This window comes from Mastigoproctus giganteus, chromosome 1 (assembly GCF_048544385.1).
Source record: "Mastigoproctus giganteus isolate SK-2022 chromosome 1, ASM4854438v1, whole genome shotgun sequence".
In the NCBI taxonomy this organism is placed as follows: domain Eukaryota; kingdom Metazoa; phylum Arthropoda; class Arachnida; order Uropygi; family Thelyphonidae; genus Mastigoproctus; species Mastigoproctus giganteus.
In genome coordinates, this window is record NC_143575.1 from 253,627,166 (window position 1) to 253,641,229 (window position 14,064).

Sequence of the window (14,064 nt, forward strand, 5' to 3'; positions counted from 1 at the left end):
CCTAGCCAGTGCTTTCTCACATGCAGCCTTGACCTCGCTAACCTCATCTGTGGTACTATTACAAATCAACTTGTAGCTGTTGTAGGCTTCAGTACTTTTCATCACTCCGTAATTATCCCATGCTATCTTTTTCTGCTCTATTTGACTGGCCAGGTCTGCATTCATCCATTTCAGCATCCGCCTCTTCCTGCAATATTTTCTCAATGTATATGCATTCATGGCTTCTGTGATTTTTGCATTAAAGGTATTCCATAATTCAAGTGTATTCGCCCTCACTCTGCAATTCACCTAATGAACAGATGACACATAGTGTCAAACTTAAATAATTCAAGTGCCCTCTTCTGAAGGATGAGGACACTTTGATAGATGCATGGCATGATGTTTTTGTTTGTGTAAAACCTGTACTTTTACCTACTTCAACATGTTTCTTCATTTTCCAACTAACAACTGCATGTCCACTACCTGTCTCATGAGTGAGGACACTGACTAGCTTCTGGTTAAATGCACATTTCCTTGATGCTGCAATTTTGTAAAATTTTAGTGGTCCAAAGTTCTCAAATTGGATTAAATTTGTGTCTTTTGTATTCCCCTAACAGAATGGAGTCTACTGATGTTAAGGTTTGAAAATCGGCAAAGGTAATGGAAATTCATGACCATTTTTAGTTTTACTGACATCGGCGTGCTCCACCGGTAGTCTGGATTGCATAGAGATATGCTGTTTCAAATTTATCTAGTGTTTATACTGTTAAATATGGAACAGAAATATATTTAGTTAGACTCTAGACTAGTAGTACATAAGATTGGTATAACTTTAAAAAAAAAAAAAAAAAAATTGAGTATGCCTTGTGAGGTTTCCGACCAGCTGTTGTTGTTGTTGTTATTTGGTTTTTAGGAGCATTAGCAACTAAGGCCATATTGCTCCGTGAATATGCGGTGGTCATTCCTGACCTTTCCGCATCCTCCGTATTTGGTGGTGACGGGCTCGAACCCCCGGTCTAATCAAGAAGCGTGTGCTACGCACTGCTGCTCCTTCCCACCTGGCTACGGAGGCGCCAAACCAGCCTTAGTTATGTTGTGTATTAATTACATTGGTAACTGGCTGCCATTGCTTCTTCCCCAGCAAGGTGAACAAAAGGCCATTGTCCTTGCTGTTTTGATCACGTGACAGTAGCAGCATGCCGGATTGGTGGTAGAGGGCAACTGAGTCTGGCCATCCTTACACAGCCAATATCGTATAATTTTGTAATTTAATAAATAATTAGTGTTCATTATGGTAAATTATAGGAGGTCAAGATGGCTGCTTTCCAGCACAGATGCACATTGTATTGCTCCTGCCTCCCCTGCACTCCCAGTGGAAGATAGCCCAAACTTTCTAGTACGGATGCAAATTGTATTGCTCCCCCCGCCCTGCATTTAGTGGTGGATCGCCCAAACTTTGATAGTGTATTTAGTGACATGCAATTGTGCTACAGACTTGTGGCAAACACCGATCGTTCTCAAATTCCCTACATGTGGGAGACTTACCCCAACTCGGGGATAACCCCGATAAACCAAATATATCGGAATTGGAAACTACTGATCCAGAACTTATACAATTGAACCACAGAGTCAAATGGAAGTCACGCAGTGTGATCAAAGGACGGACGTGACAAATAAAGGATCGACCAGGGACCAGGAACTCATCTCCACGAGCAAGGGGAAAGGTAAGTTAACTGTTCCTAGATATGACAGGAGCACGAGGAGTGCCAGTGATGAAGGCAGGTTCCTACAGGAGCTGCCAGCTATGCAGCAGGACAAGATAGAACAGGCAAAACCTAATGAACCGGTCCAATTGGATCCAATGCTACTGGATGGGTCTGTGCTGGAGCAGGCCCTTACCCTGTGCACAGCCCTAGAAAACTTAATGAAGGACTGAAATAATAGTCACTACAAATCTGAGAGCTGACATCATAAGTCTCTGGTCAAAGCTGGAGACCATACTCCTCTAGACTCACATCTAGCACCAGAAAGTGGTTGCAACAATTGAGGCCCTAAACCGTGATGGGAATAATAAAATGCCACAGCACGCCCCATCTTTTGCTGATGATGACCAAACCAAGCACTAAGACACTACAGCCACAGCGACGGAAGATGCTGCTGTCCACTCCAAATCTAGTGATACTCAAGCTGTGGCACCCAAGTCAAGTGAAGAAATAAAGAGGACAGTAATGGCCACTCTTTCAGATGACCTGAAGCATACCATAATCAAATCAATAAGAAAGACACACGACACTGGAATAATAATTGAAGCTGATATGAAAGAGGAGGCAGAAAAAACATAACAAACGCCAAAATACCTACCATAGGCCTACCTTCTGAGCCCTCTCGAAAGAGAGGACCATCGATCATAATCTTCGATGTGCAGAAAGATCTGGATCCAACCTCCATAAGGGATGAAATTTACAGGCGCACCCTGCAATGTGCATTCCCGGATACTGACCCAACAGAGTTCATAATTCCCAAGTTCCAAACTAGGTCCAGATCGGGCAACTCCACTAACTTGTTGGTGGAACTCACTCCAACAGCGCCTGGCAGGTGCTGACACACTAAATTCGTGTATACATACACCGGGGCTCACACCGCTTCAGGGAGCATGTAATGATACCAAAGTGCTTCCGCTGCTGTAAACTCGGTCATACAACCCACATGTGCCACCGAAGGAGCAAATATGTGGACATTGTGCCAAGAAGGGACATGGCTTTGAGTCCTGCCCTAACAAGGCCAACCAACCCATCTGTGTTAACTGTAGGAGCCAGAAACTTCCTCACACACACACACTCAATAAGAAACAACAAATGCCCTGTTTATATTAAAATTAAGAGTATGTACCAACAACGTATCAATTTTATTTTTTTGGGATACATATGAACGTATCCCAAAAAAATATAACGTAGATAAACTAAATTGCTACAGATCAATACTCAACAAGCTAAAGCTTTTGCTGCCCAACTTACAAAGATTGTAGAAGAGGAAAACATCGATGCCTTACTCATTCAAGAGCCCTACACCTATCTAAACAAAGCTAGGGGTTATCCCCCTGATGTATAAAATTGTTCAGGCCCCTGGCGCTACACCCTGGGCAGCAGTTATGGTCAAGAAACCCCGACTCTTACAGTGACACAGATTTAACATCTCTGTTCCCCATGGGCTGCTTGCACCCACATCATCTCCTCTCTGGGTGAGCTCTATGCGATATCCCTTTATTGCAGGCCTGGAGAGGACATCCTATCAGCAATTCAGTATCTTCAACACATGCAGAGGGAGCTTGACGGAGCAAGGATTGTCACCTCGGTTGATCTCAACTGCTACTCAGCCTGTTGGTTCAGCGAGATGCCAGAGCACAGGGCTGCTGGAAATGGCGCAAGGATGGAGGAGTTTCTGGCAAACAGTGGGCTGAACATGGTAAATAGACCCAATCACCTACCAACATTTGACTACATTATGGGAGTCCACCATAGATGTTACTCTATCCACGAGATCTCTGACACAGCACATCACAGACTGGACGGTGAGAGAGGGATGGTCCACCTCTGATCACCGTGCCATAACATTCAACATTTGCAGAGCATTATCACAAGCGCCAGGTCCTAGCCACCAAAAACTCTGGAAAGTAGGTGGCAGGATCTGCCAGAGAAACAAATGAATAAATGGATACACTTGGCTGGCCTCCCCATGGCAGAGTATGGTAACGTCGGGTCCCACTAGGGACCTGGCGGCCAACAAACCAGAAGAACAATGGGCACAACATATTACACAACACATGATCCACACACTTTAAATCTCTGGCTTTGACGGAGTACTCTCCTTGATACAAAGAACATATGCAGAGATGGGGTAAATCCCTGGTGCCGTTAGACCCAAAAATACTCTATACTTGTCTCATGTCATATAATATCTAAATTACTGGGTACCTGGTCTGCTTCCACAGGGTTGAGTGTGAGCAATGTTGGGCCTCAGCAGGGATCCAGCAGATAAATGGCCAGAGAAACAACAATACAGAACACTATACTTACAAGATCCACACACTTTTAAATCTGTGGCCTTCCCAGTAAACTGGTACACCTACAATGAAAGCAACGCGGAGATGGGGGAATCCCCTGGTGTCGTTTGACACTAAACACACTCTACACCTGTCTCATCGATGCACTCCCAAACCAGAGAATTATTGTGGGGGTGGATGTCAATTGTCACTCACCCACACAGCACAGTGCCACCCTGGATCAGCAAGGAATGAGAAATGGCCAGCTCCTTGAGGAGTACCTGGGAAACTCTCCATTGGCTGTGCTTAACATGCAGAATCAACTCCCTACCTATTCAAACACTCTGTGGGAAGCGAACATTGATGTCACCCTTGCTACAAGGAACATCGCTGGTTACGTCTCCGACTGGACGGTTCAAGATACCTGGACCACGTCTGATCACAGAGTGATTACCTTTCATATACTCCGATCCTTAACTAGAACCAATAATCAAGCAACAGCTAAACAGATTTGCCATCAGCAAAGCAAATTGGAACCTCTTCAAGGAGCTGCTAAAATCCAGATGCTAAAACCCAGCACCAAAACACTATGCCTCACGTGGTGGACACCACAGATACAGGCCCTCAGGAAGGAAGTCATCAGGAAAAGGAAACAATTTCAGAGATCCAGACGATCGTGGTCCCCTGTGGTGGTGGTGGAAGCTTTAAGACAACTGCATAGAGAAGCAAGGTAATCATAGTAAATAAACAAAAATCCTGGGAACATTTAGTGGCTGAAGCAGGGAATGCAGACCCCTGGGGTGGGGTGGTGTATAAAGTAACCACCAACAAACTCCCCAGAGGGAGGTCATTACCTCTACTTGGTCCTCACAGCCAGTACATGGGACAAGTTAATTGGGAATATCTTAAATGTCATCTTCCAACAACCAGTAAACTCAACCACACTGGATCAACTCCAACTCTGCCAATACAACAACGTCTACCACACAGACCTGAGAGAACCATCGTTCACCTGTGAGGAGCTCCAGGAAGCTGTAGCACTTATGAAAAACCACAAATGCTCGGATCTGTACCTAACAGAGCCAGAAATAATTAAACATTCTGCTGAAATAGCACCAGAACTCCTACTCACTCTATTTAACTGTTGCCTCAAAACCAGCTTTCTCCCATCTGATGGGAGAATAGTAAACCTAAAATTGATTTTGAAGAACCCAACCAAACCACCTGCCAATCCAGACTCCTATTAGCCGGTTGCTAGCAAGCTATTAGAATGGATGTTGCATGTCAGAATTCAATGACACTAATGAAGCGAAATGATATTACAGGAACTGATATTACAGGGCCACAGGAACTGATATTAATAAAATCTATTAATATCAGTTCCTGTGGCCCTCCTGACTTCTGGATTGACAGTATTTAATGAGGGCTAACAGAATCTATGTAGCAAACTTCTGAGTATATATACTAAGGTCTCTTCCTGTCAATACTGGAATCTACCCAAACTTCTTCAAGATGTATTCACACTATGATATTTCTATTTGGTGATCAGATCAGCCACTGTTGATATAGGGTGTTGCAGTTTTGCCACAATGGCATAAACCGATTGAGTGCTAACACGGCATCCTATAATGATTCTCCATTGCAAGTTGCTAAGCTCAACACTTCAAACCATCTACTCTACTGTACTTCTTTGATCTGCATACTTCTAGTGTGAAGGTAGTTAGCTGCCTCCCTATACCTATTCCTGGCATGTGGATGATGGGTACAGTTCATTTTTCCCCAAGTCCCAGGAGATAGCCAGATACTTTTGGCAACAGTGTACATCTGTCTATAAAGCACTCTACAGACTTACATTAAAAACTATTTCCATCAAGAATGAAATATTTTATTTTTACAGTATCACTTATCAGGAAAAAAATAAAATTTAATATTCATTAAATGGATAAGTTATAGGTGTTCAAACTGAATGAAAAAATCCCCTACATGTTCACCCACATTATAAAACCAATATGTGCACTGATGAGTTACAATATCTATCATATCAAATTTAAACTAAATATAAATTAAGAACAAAAAAAAAAAAAAAAAAAAACTTTAATACACACAATACAACTGAAATAAAATCTTACCAAAGCCAATGACCATTGAGAAAAGCACCAGGATGGTATTCTTTCAGTCTATTTCTATTTGTTTGACAAACTTTAGTTAAAATATCAATCCATTCCTTTTCATCAACACAATTATTAGCTTGAACATATAAAGCTCTCAGGGGCTGAACTACCTGGAACATCTGAAAAAGAAAGAAAGAAAAAAATGCATCCTCTGTTACTAATGTATGCAATTTGTTTTGGTGAGTAAACAAATCAAAATTCCTATAAAATGGACATCAAGATTTCTATTTATACACAGTGCAGCAAAAAAATAATGAGACCAAATTGAAATGAGGCAAAGTATGGATAAGGAAAATATTTTATTATTCATCTTCCTCAAAATAGACCTCAAGGGCACCAAAAACACTTGTTACAGCATTCATACAAGCTTTGGAAAGACTTGAACTTACCTGCTGTGATGACATTTAGTTCTGCTGTTACATTCTTCTGAATGTCATAAAAACTATCAAATCGACATCCTTTCTATTTCAATTTCAACTTGGAAACAGAAAAAAGCCTGCTGGAGCCTAATGCTTTAGGAAACCAGGTTTACTATTAGCTGTTTGAAAAAATCTTTGCAAGAATCCAATTGTCCAAGTTTTTTCTCATCACACACAAGTGTGGAACAAACTTTGTGCAAATTTTTCTTTTCCCAAGTCTATGGTAATTAGGGACCTTACTGATGATTCCATATTCACATTTAACTTGCTTGCTAGCATTCTCAGTGTTAATCAGTGGTTACTCATTAGTAAATTGTGCTGCTAAATCCTCTTTTGCCCTCTTTAAAACTGTTTGTGCTGGGGGCAGAACCTCATCCCCATAAGTTGTTTATAACATTCTGTGTGTTTCAGTGGGACTTTCCCCCAGCTTTACACAAAATTTGATGTTGAGCCATTCTTCCATTCTTTAGTTTCTGATGGTAATGTTAAGACATGATGAAGAAAGAATGTCTATACAAAAAAAGCAAGTTAAGGCCAACTGGTTTAAAAAAAATAAATAAATTTTCTGTTTATACTCCAGGATGACTACACGGTCAGAGGAGTTCACAAGATACTTTTGGCAACAGTGTACATCTGTCTATAAAGCACTCTACAGACTTACATTAAAAACTATTTCCATCAAGAATGAAATATTTTATTTTTACAGTATCACTTATCAGGAAAAAAATAAAATTTAATATTCATTAAATGGATAAGTTATAGGTGGTAAGATAGACAGAATACAAGAAACAGCAGTGTATTTAGCAATCACGGGCTTAACCCCTGGTGCACCCTTGTGTCTGACCACTCAGCTACGATGATAGGTTGGTGGGATTGCCAAGATCCAATTCTGTGCTTCTTTAGCACCAGAACAATACTTGCATTATATATATATATTTTTTTTTTATTTATTTATTATTTTTTTTAAATTCAGTTTCATTAATTTTTTTGACACTGTGCATGCAGTTAGTTAAAAATGAGTATTAAAATGGCAGAATGATGCATGGAAACAAAGGATATATAGCATCTTCTGTCAAAAAAATAATAATAAATAAAAATAGAATATCAAACCTAGTTTTACATTTTAGCTACTTCCAAATTTGTCTAATCCCTCCTTAAATCTACTCTCTCTGAATCTACAAGGCTAGGTGGTAATTTGTTTCAATAGTTGATTTTTCTGAATTTTTAATTTGAATATGCTTTAATATGCTCCATCATTAAGTTTGTTAAACCTTTTAAGGCCTTAAACACCTTGATCAGACCTGAACACAGATGTCCGGTTTTGGGGAATACAATGTGTATAGAAAGGATAGACAGGACAGGAGGGGAGGAGGGGTTATGCTATTAGTTAAGAAACACATAAAATCCAAGAAAGTGAAGCCAGTCGACATCGATGGACAGGGCAGTGTCGAGTCAGTTTGGTGTGACATAAGCACAGGGAAATCAAAATTGAGAGTAGGAGTGTGGTATAGGCCTAATGACTCTGATGAGTATAATAATATATTGTACAGGGAAATAGAGTGGGCCAGTAAATCAGAGAGTCTTTATAATGGGGGATTTTAATTTCCCAGATATTGACTGGAATTTGTGGGTTGGTCACTCACACACTAGCAAGGCTTTTGTGGATTTATTGGATGATTGTTTTCTACATCACCATGTTCGTGCGGCAACAAGAGGGAGCAATACTCTTGATCTGATTATCAGTAGTGATTCTTTATGCATTAAGAATCTGCAGATAAATGAACCACTAGGTGGCAGTGATCACAGTGTGTTGAAGTGGGATTTACTCAAGGAGGTAACTACCATCAGAGGTAAAGGGAAGGGTTTTTGTTTTCGTAAAGGCGACTATGATGGTCTGAGACAGTATTTAAATTCTATACAGTGGGACCAACTGATGATGTTACCAACAGCAAACTCAAAATGGGAAGCATTCAAGGAACTAATCTTGGAAGCTACCAGGCTTTACATACCAACTAAGAAATATTGTTCAAGGTTTAGGCCTAAATGGTTGTCAGATGAACTAATGAGACATGTGGCAGAGAAGAAAAATGCATGGAATACATACAAATTAATGGGTGACATGGAAGCCTATGATAGATATAAGTTGGTCTGTAACCAAGTCACAAAGGAGATTAGGCAGGCAAAGGCAGACTACGAAAAATCCTTGGCAAAGGATGCAAAGAAAAACAGAAAAGAGTTCTTTACCTATTTAAACTCAAGAAGGAAAGGGATGAATCAGATTGGTCCACTGGATATTGATGGTTCAACAGTTGAGGATCCTGCTCAGGTGGCTAACAATCTAAACGAGTATTTTGCATCTACATTCACGCATGAGGAGTTATTCAGGAAGGAGAATGACGTAGGTAAAGTAAACATTGGCAGTGAGCTAGATGATTTTGTAATAACTGAGAGGAAAGTGGAGGAGAGATTGTTAAAAAAGGCACCTGGGGTGGATGGGATCTATCCAGTTATATTAAAGGAGGCAGCAAAGGAAGTAAGCAAACCCCTAGCCATAATTATGAGAGCTTCTTTGGACTCAGGGGAGGTACCCATAGACTGGAGATGTGCAAATGTAACCCCAATTCACAAAGGAGGATCAAAGGCTGACACAAGTAATTATAGACCTGTTAGTTTAACTTCTGTTCCAGGTAAATTAATGGAGGCACTGGTTAAAGAAGCAATGCAGGATCATCTAGACAAGAATTCAGTTATAGCTCACACAGCATGGTTTTGTTAAGGGCAGGTCTTGCCTGACCAATTTGATTGGATACTATGATGTAGTCACAAAAGAACTGGATGCAGGGAATAACTTTGATATTATATATTTGGATCTTAGAAAGGCTTTTGATACTGTTGCACATGGAAGACTGCTGCACAAATTGGAGCAGTGTGGCATTGGAGTCAAATTGCTGCTATGGATAAGGGGATGGTTGAGTGGCAGAAGACAGAGAATGGGGTAATCAATGGACACTGCTCAACGTGGACTAATGTTATTAGTGGAGTTCCTCAGGGTTCAGTGTTGGGTCCGTTGTTGTTTTCGGTGTTTATCAATGATATTGATGATGGTATATCAAGTTTAATGTCCAAGTTTGCAGATGATACAAAGGTTAGCAGGGTTGTTAAGGACACTACTGACGCTATGCTGCTGCAACAGGATCTGGAAGGGTTGAACAGATGGGCTGAGAGGTGGCAAATGAAGTTTAACATTGACAAATGTAAAGTACTACATATGGGAAACAGTAACCACAGAGCAACGTATCAACTCTGCGGTACTACACTGACAGTGGTGGAGAATGAAAAGGACCTGGGGTAATTGTGCAGGCAGATATGAAGTTCTCTGAGCAGTGCAGACGAGCTGCAAGAGTAGCTCATGGTGTCTTGTCAATGATATACAGGAATTTTTCTAGCAGGGATAAGGAGGTGATTATTCCCTTGTATAAGGCAATGGGTAGACCACATCTTGAGTACTGTATACAGGTCTGGAGGCCTCATTTCAAGAAGGATGTAGAGCTGCTGGAACGGGTACAGAGAAGGGCAACAAGATTAGTGAATGGAACAAACTGTTGCTCTTACGAAGAAAGGCTTAAGTTTTGCAAATTACAGAGTCTGGAGACTAGGCACCGGCGAGGTGATCTGATAGAGGTGTATAAGCCTTTGAATGGTTTGAGCATGCTCAATGCCAATGGGATTCTTCATCTTGCTCAGAATAATCACCTCAGAGGGCATAAATTCAAATTGAGGAAGGACGGATGTCGGATAGATGTGCGGAAATTTGCCTTTGGCCAGCGGGTGGAACCGACTTCCATCACTTGTTGTTGAAGCTGATAGCCTAAACAAATTTAAGGCTCAACTGGATAGGTATTTCGAACGAACGGAGGGGTGAAATGGGAGTGGTGTGTGTTTTTTTTTTTTTTTTGGCTGATGCTGAATAAGCTTGCTTTCTTGCATCATATGCCTCTGCTAATGCTAACAAGGAGTCTACATTTTGTAGCTTACAGAACTGAGTCTCTTCCTATAAGAATATTTGCTTGTAATCACAACCAACCTTTCCTCCTCCTTTATACTCTCTCAATCAAGTTAATACCTTTCCCAAAGTGGGGCTTCCAATATCTGTATATTGTATTCGAAATATAGTCTGACCACTGATTTGTAAGGTAGGGATTTTTATTTTTTTTTTTTTGATTTGGTAGTTATTGGCGCATCAGCTTCTGTGGCCACATTGCACCTCCCAAGGTTTTTGCAGTACTTTGATCCAAGCCCGAGGCGGGAATCGAACCGGCGACCTTTGGGTTGCCAGGCAGGTACTTTACCCACTCGGCTAGCCCGGTCGGCGGAATTTTTATATATCCCATGCATTTCCTAATGGTCTTACAACACTCTTGAGAGAACTTTATGTCAGACTGTATTACAATCCCAGGTTTTTTTTTCATCTTCAAAGCTCTCCACTGCAGTTTATAATTTACCTAGGAATTATTATGATTCTGATGCATTCATTACCATTAAAATTTAACTGCCATTTTTTTTTGGCCAGTTGTCTAATTTGTTCCTTTGTCAAATTATGTCTTAGTGTGCGAAGCTGATATTGTAATAAGGGCAGCAATACAATACTGAAGAAGTGGAACAGGAAGTACCATGAAATATTTGAGAATAACTTGTAGTCCTTTAAGAAATTAAAGACAGATTATACTTTAAGCAGGCTGGAGTGCTACATTTTTCACCATTCTTCATAATTTGTATGTCTTGTTGCAGCAACATACTATGGTTCTCACTATAAACAATCCTGTCCACCTCAAAATCATGCAAATTTTGACAAACTTGTAATATTATCACTAATAATATTAATGAAATTTTGAAATGGACAGTAGCTCAAAACAGGAAAGAATTTCATAGTAACACGGATCCATTCAGAGCATTGCACGCTTATAACTACATTATATTCTGCCAGTTAACCATCTCTTTATTCATTGTAGCAAGCTCTTTGATTCCAGTTTATAATTTAACTGTGAATTACTGTGACCCAGGTATAGAATCTTGCCTTTACTAGCATTAGAGCTTAACTGCCATTTTCAATCCAGCTGTATAATATCTTTAAGTATTGTTGCAGCAACATACCATCACTTGTTAACAACCCTGCCTACCTTAATCAGCAAAGTTTGACATAAAACTTGCAATATAATCACAGATAACATCAATCAAATAAAAAAAAAAGGGCACTAGTGCAAAACAAGAAATTTTGCTTATAACACTGGTCGATTCAGAACACTGCCCATTTATAACCATCCTATTTTATGCCAGTTAACTCTCTTTATCCATTGTAGCAATCTATCCCAGTTCCAAATATCAGAGAGGGCATGGGCAGTGAGCAGACATAGACATCTCTCTGATTTCAACCATAATATAATTACAGACTGTCAATTCTCTGCAAGCAGATTATTCACATCAGAAGCTGCTGGTATATGTGTCCAAATTATTTGCATCAGAAGCTGCTAGTATATGTGTCCAAATTATTTGTATCAGAAGCTGCTAGTATATGTGTCCACATATCATTTTTATGACATCTGGACCTTCAAAAAAAAAAATAATAATAATTAAACAATATCATTAAAGGTTCAAACAAATTCTGATAGTCACGAATCTTAACAACTTCTACCCTAAATTGCTAAAATCTTCACTACAGTCATCATTGTTTAATTTATATTCCTTCCCGTGTTACCCAGCAGCACTATATAACCCCTTTCTGCTCTTTTACCTATACCTGCTGAAAAGAAGCCAACTGAAAAACCCCCAACTGACAAGTGAAACTGAAAGTTGAAAAAAATTTGTATTTAAAACAAAAAACAAAATGTGCACTATTTTAAGAGATGTGATTCGCCAGACTAAGTTTTTCTAGTCCGGCATATTGGTCTTGTTATATACAAAAACACATGCAGTTGCGAGGGAAAATGTATGTTGGCGAGGCAGGGATGTTATTTGAAACTAAAATTCCATCGTAAACATGTAGAAATGAGAAATACTAGAAAATTAGAGATAGCTGAACACATTTACAAATGCCTCCATGTTTTTAATGTAAAAAATAATTGGGAGGTGGGGTGGAAGGTTGCATCAAAAGAAGGCGCCTCCGTAGCCAGGTGGGAAGGAGCAGCAGTGCATAGCACACGTTTCTTGATTAGACCGGGGTTCAAGCCCGTCACCACCAAATACGGAGGATGCGGAAAGGTCAGAGAATGACCACTGCATATCCCAGAGCAATATGGCCTTAATTGCTAATGCTCCTAAAAACCAAACAACAAACAGCATCAAAAGAAAACTTAAAGATGCAGCTATGTATATTCAAAGATAGGAAAGAAATAGAAACATGTGAAAGGATGCAGATGCATCTATCAGGTCACAAAATAAAATTTAATTGAATTTTTTTTTTTTTTTTTTTTTATAAGAAAATGTGAATAATTACAAGATCTTTAGAAGGTAGAGTGAGGTTACTGGGTTCCTCTGACTGACCAGTCAGGAGGGCAATTGCTCTCTTATGATACCATTTTCTTTCCCTTACTTTCCTGGACATTCTGATCACTGAGAGTAGTGCACATGACCAAGGGACTGACAGAAGTTACAGAATACGATGCTGTTAACAAAGTCAGTAATCTCAGTGTAATGAAAAAATCCTACTGACCTTATTAAGTCAATCATTATATGTAAATACTGTGCATCTTCATGGCCTTTATGTGTTTCATTTTTAAATATTTTGGTTTCTCTTTCAAAGGGTTTTTATGGTTTAAGGTTCCTTCAAAATGTTATTAAAACACAGGTAAGTACAAAACAATGCAATCTCATGTTAATTAGCATTAACATGGAGGAGCATAAGAAATAATTATTAATTTCTCCTATTTTAAAATATGGTCATTCATGGTTCCACGATTTTTCACCATGTAATTTTTAACTATTTTAGTAAGGTTTCAGCTTTTTTTTTTAGATTTTGATGAAGACATTATCCAGTTTGACAAGAAAAGTATGCATCAATGAAATGTTTTATTTTTATATTTAAGTGAATGAATTTCATAGCTTGTTAACATGACATTAGTAATAAACTTTTTTAATGAGGAGTTCCAACATAACAATAAAAGGTAATTTCAAAAAACTAAACAAAATTAAAACTAAAACAAAAAAAAAAAAAAAACAGGAATGAGTAGCAGTTTATAGGTTTCTACAGCTGTTATCACATATAGATAAACTTACATTTTGCATTTTAAAAGATTCTTCTTGCAATCTTTCAACAGCCAAAATCTGGTCAATTGGTATCCTACAGAGCACTTGCTCACCTAGAAGAACCCAGAATTTAATATTCTATATAAATAATCATTTTTCATTATGCTTCCTGCACTTTTAAAGCAGAAATTTCCTACTATACAGAGAAACACAGTAG

The 14,064-nt window shown here is 39.3% G+C and overlaps 1 protein-coding gene across 1 annotated transcript in view; it reads right to left on the bottom strand.

The window, feature by feature from the left end:
• Nucleotides 1-14,064, bottom strand: part of RasGAP1 (Ras GTPase activating protein 1) — a 155,947-nt gene that overhangs the window by 13,390 nt on the left and 128,493 nt on the right. Inside the window, exons 17-18 of the mRNA XM_090385731.1 lie at nt 13,878-13,960; nt 6,148-6,308 (exon numbers count right to left, since the gene is read on the bottom strand). Of these exons, the coding sequence (XP_090241857.1) occupies nt 6,148-6,308; nt 13,878-13,960 (244 nt within the window). The remainder of the gene's footprint in view (nt 1-6,147; nt 6,309-13,877; nt 13,961-14,064) is intronic.